The 5398-nt window shown below is 46.4% G+C and overlaps 1 protein-coding gene across 1 annotated transcript; it reads left to right on the plus strand.

Moving 5' to 3' along the window:
- Positions 1-1091: 1091 nt before the first annotated feature.
- LOC119441129 (5-hydroxytryptamine receptor 2B) lies at positions 1092-2551 on the plus strand. Its single transcript, XM_037705817.2, has one exon. The coding sequence runs from the start codon at positions 1265-1267 to the stop codon at positions 2549-2551; it is 1287 nt and encodes a 428-aa protein (XP_037561745.1). The 5' UTR covers positions 1092-1264.
- The last annotated feature ends 2847 nt before the right edge of the window (positions 2552-5398 follow it).

The raw sequence follows: 5398 nt of genomic DNA on the forward strand, positions 1-5398 counted from the left end.
GTGAACTTGGTTTTGAGAACATTTATGCTTTGTGAACTCATGTGTTGTGTGCGAACACTTCAGTTTTGTGAGTATTTATGTTATGTGAACTCTTCTGTAATGCGAACATTTATTTATATTTCAGTTAGGATTTTGTACGTGAATGTTCGTACATGTGGTTATTAGTCCAGTTTTGTGAGCTTTGACAACATTTCGAGGACAACTATCATGCAAGAGAAGAGGAGTAGCCGGCGCCACATATAGGCACCAACCTCTCCTTAAATACATTTAATTAAAAAAAAGCGGTCTCGAGCTCGAGGGGATTTTGCTACGCCGCAAGCTCTATCAAAGAAATTAGTTATTTTGTTAAAATTTACAGACAATTTTGTTTGTCATCAATCACCTTTTGTCAATAGGATATTGTGGCGCATCGTTTTGCTTACTTCCTACTGGTTGGGTTACTTATATGATATGTTTCCTTTTTCGGTAGCTCGGTGACTAGCGTTCGGCTGCTCAATACAAGGTTGTGGGTGATTTCCCGGCACGGCAGCCGCGTTCTGATGGAGAGGAACCCAGAATTGCTGTTGTGGTAATACTTAGGTAGCAGGCTAAATAACTAGAGGTGGCCAAATTTAATCCGTACCTTTCCACTGCAGAATATCTCATAGCAGGAGTGTCTTTTTGAGGCGTTTAACCATTCATGTATGAATCGATTGTCTAAAGTGGTGTACTGCTAAATATATATCGTGGGGTTCAATTTTGCAAAGCCCAAATTCATGAGCGTAAGCAGTTTTGTGAAATTTTGAAATAACCAAGCACGAAATCCACTGGCGTTTCGCATTTCTCTTTTGCTCGTTTCGTACATTACATCCAGGGAAAACAGGCCAAAATATTTGACAACTAATAAAGATACATTGAAGTTTGAAATTTGCAGTTTAGGTTGACTGCAAGCAATAAAAGTGGGGCTTGTATAATATAAGGCGTGTCTGCGAGTATTGAATATGTTCAGTTTTGCTCTGATCATGTTGTTGACGCTGGGAGTTCTGTTTTAAACTGTGTTTTTGTCTTCGCTTTCATAAATTTTGCAGGTGTTGCCCAAGGACCAGTTGATGATGTCAAGAGCAGCAGTCGGCACCATGGCCAGTACAAAGCCATTCAAAAGAGACGAAATACCCGACCCGAGGCGCTGTTTCCGAGAGCGTTGATCGTGAGCGAAAATTCACCTTGAGAGAAGCCGAACCCAACGACATCTGGGAGAGCGGACACTGTAACGAGGGGGGCGGCCATGAGTACCAGGGCCGCAGCTGTCACCACTGAGTGGCCGGCGGTGCTGGTCGGTGCCAACCCGCACTACGCCAGCGTCCTCGTCGATGGTGCCGACAGTGGCCGCCAGGACAACTGGAGCAACGCTCAGCCAGACCCATGGGCAACAAACGACACGAGCAGCATGCAAGCCAATCTGAGCCAGTCCTGGCATGAGAACCTTCCGGTCGTAATCACCGTCTCCTTGCTGCTCTGCCTAGTGATCATCGCCACTGTAATCGGCAACATCTTCGTCATCGCGGCCATCATCTGGGAGCGCAACCTGCGCACCGTTAGTAACTATTTGGTGCTCTCATTGGCTGTTGCGGACTTGATGGTGGCTTGTCTGGTCATGCCACTGGGCGCGGTGTACGAGGTGACGCGAGAATGGAGAATGCCACCCGAGCTGTGCGACGTGTGGACGTGCTGCGACGTACTGTGCTGCACCGCGTCCATCCTGCACCTGCTAGCCATCGCCGTGGACCGCTACTGGGCGGTGACCATCGTGGACTACATGCGGCAGCGGGACGTCCGGAAGGTGGGCATCATGATTTTCCTTGTGTGGAGCGTGGCCTTCGTGGTGTCCATAGCACCAATCTTCGGCTGGAAGGACAAGGACTCGCGCAGCCGTGTCCTGCACGAGAAGAAGTGCCTGGTGAGCCAGGACGCCGCGTACCAGGTGTTTGCCACCTGCTCCAGCTTCTACGTGCCGCTCATTATGATTCTCCTGCTTTACTGGCGCATCTTTAAGGTGGCGCGCCAGCGGATTCGCCACAAGCCGGGTGCCAAAGCTGTGCTCATCGTTCACAAGGAACCATCGACGTCATCGGCCGTGGCGTCCAACGAGAACACACCGCAGCACAACACTACGACCATGAGCTCGCCTGCCCACAACAGCAGTAATCAGTCGTCGCCCAGCAACGGCATGAACAAAGCCATGCACGGAGGCATCGGCCGACTACTCGTGCTCACAAAACGCGAGAAGAAGCACGTCGAGGAGTCGCTCGAATCCCGGCGCGAGCGCAAGGCAGCCAAGACAGTGGCCATCATCACGGGCGTGTTCGTCATGTGCTGGCTGCCCTTTTTTGTCATGGCGCTAGTCATGCCACTATGCGAGACGTGCGACCCGGGAAAGCTGGTGTTCAGTTTCTTCTTGTGGCTGGGCTACGCGAACTCGATGATAAACCCGATAATATACACCATATTCAGTCCCGACTTTCGGAACGCCTTTAATAGAATACTGTGCGGCAAGAAGCCCGCCATGAGATGACAGGAATGAGCTTCGTGACGCGCTGTAGGCGGGTTTTCTATACGGCTGCAGTGCACATGGGATGACCGCTGGAACTCGGTGAAGATGTACTACCATTTTTGCCGCTGCTCTTGTCAAGTATTTTTGTATTGTCCCGTTAGAATACAGGTTAAATTATATCGCACGTTTACTATTGCTTCAGACGCTTTATTAGCAGATAGGCCTCGATTAGCCTAACCTCAGATACATAGTTGACGCACACATACTACAGCTTCTTAAACTATTGTAAGAATTCACGCCTCCCCGTACCGATGCCGATATCTTTGCGTGCGTTAGTGCGTGCGGCTTTAGCCTCTGGGGCACTGGCGAAAGCCGCAGGCACTGAATTTCGAATGTCATTTTGACCTCCTGTTGATAAATACAAGTGTTGATTCTAACAAGCCTTTAGGCCCAACTGTTGTGACAGAAGTTAGCAGGTTTGTTCAATTTACCATCACTTCCAAGAACACAGAAGGTGCTGAGCTTAATACAGAGCGTTTCGGAATACAACCTGTATTGCGGCTTTTTGGCAGAAATTGTGTCAAACTCAGTGCCAAAATATAGAAACATACCCTCAATTGATAAATTGTCGTGCTTTGTTGGAGGTTCTTACAGCGCATGGGGCTCCGCGCTGTTCGTTGGCCTCTGGCAATGCGCCTTTCGCATTCGCTCAAGTGTCGCGTGTATCTCAAAGCCCAGGTTATTTTTTCTTTCGCATCTTAGCTTTCTGGTTTGCTTTTACGCAGCCCCTTTCTTTGCCGGTTGTTACAATAACAAGTGTTTCTGTCACCATGTTCGTGCATTTGGACTGTGTTTGGTCCAATGAGTTACAGACTGTACTTCACAAACCCTTCATTAAGCGCACATGGGAAAGTGAAAGCTAGAGTGATGGACATGTTCGGGGGCTGAACTTTTTCTACGGACAGTGTGAGTGGGTAAGATCACGTGGTTTACCACGTGATGGCCCTCTGCTCTCTTGTGTGACAAACATAGCCAAGAGTGAAAGGTTCAGGGAAGAGACCTAGCGCCGCATCAATGTACAGTGTTCTCATTGTGATAATATTGCATGTCTTGTGTGCGGATGAGAGAAAATCTTGTGATCGTCTTGTCATGCCTACTATGACTATCTCTGTGTAGCAGAAGCACCTGCAGTGATTCGTGTTTCGTTAAAGATGACGGCACTGCTTAACCATATCTGTATCGAGCAGCTGTTTTCTGTGTTCTTGTCGTTATGGACGCACATATTGTACTCACTCTTCTAAAGGTACTAATGTGATACATTGTCTAACCGCACACTGTTATTCCGTGTGGCCTCGAAGTCCTATGTCCTTCTCAGCGCATGCCTTTACCCTCTCGTAATGTACCAAGCTGACACAAAATGGAACGTTTAGTGCATCGTTCTTGATAGGAATACTTTTTTTTTTTTGCTGTGGGCGTTCAACCTTATCTATGACTGCATTTGTAATCAAGACGCTCTGAATGTGGAATTCATTTTGCAGGAATTCATTAGCTAACTTAGGTTTGCATTGTTGGTTTTCTTAAATACACTAGTGTTAGGACAGCAAGTCAAATTGCACGGATATCCAGGAAACTCATTGCATGGCATCGAACATTTCAGAATGTAAAAGAATTGAGTCTCACTTTCTTGATAAAACTGAGGCACGTAAGAAAGGCCGGCAACCGATGCGTCCGCTTCGACTGTAAATGCGGTTTTTACAGACGTCCTCGTACTCCATATATGCGAGGATGGTTACATTCAGAGTAATTGGAAAAATGAGAACTTAGTCATTTCCAGAAAGACCAGGGATCTCCTGCGAGAACACTCTGTGTTTTCTCTAGCGCTGCATTAAAGAACTCGAAGCTATGATACGTGCATACACGTATGCAAATCGGAATGACTGCGAAATAAGAACTTATACATGTAATACATACGTGCACACCCCCTACACACACACGTACCAGCATGCTTATTCCCTCACCATGTTTCTCAAATTGATGAAAATAAGCAACTTACAGCGCCCCAGTCATTCAGGTGCTTGCTTAGCCAACTTCTCTGACGTTAATGGCGCTCCAACGTTGTGGACAGTGGAAACACTATGTGCCTAGCGGTTTGTGGCGCAAGTGACATCACAGGAGCTCATCTGTTTTAACTAACCACTTGCTTCACTTTGAAATACCGCAATCTGTATGTTCTAGAGAAAAGCTCTACATGCTTTAAATACCGTGCCCGGCTGTTGCTAAAGAAGGTTGTTGAGAGCACATCTTAAATTTTGCCTTAATCGACAGCATAAAAAATAAATACGCATGTAGTGGGCAGAAAGATAAAAAAGACAAAATAAACAATGTTACCCACAACGTAGTGCTCTATCTATAGAATTAACTAGGTATTGATCAGTATACATGGGCAGGCCTGCATAAATCTCCTTTCAGCATGTGGTTATGACAATTCATCAGGCTAGTCATATTTCTGTTTGCCATGATGTCAGATTCTAGCTACACATTCGAACAAAAGCAACAACACTTCACAGAGGACTATCAACCACATGCGCGTCAATATTTGATCGGCCGCTTAGTTTATTGAGATGATTTTAAAGGAGAGGTTGGCGCCTTTAGACGGCGCCGGCTACACCTTATCGCATGGCAAACAAAATGAAATCACAAAATGCGCAAAATACGTTAAACACATTTGGAGAGCATGAACACGCAATTTTTTGAAAACGAGTCAAGGAAGCCACAGAAGATACTTAGATGGGAAGCAACAAATGATGAACATGCACAGTTGCTTAAGTAAATAAAAGTTCTTGAAGCTGACCACGTACTGATGAGTAT

Source organism: Dermacentor silvarum, chromosome 2 (genome assembly GCF_013339745.2).
Source record: "Dermacentor silvarum isolate Dsil-2018 chromosome 2, BIME_Dsil_1.4, whole genome shotgun sequence".
NCBI classification, from domain to species: Eukaryota; Metazoa; Arthropoda; class Arachnida; order Ixodida; family Ixodidae; genus Dermacentor; species Dermacentor silvarum.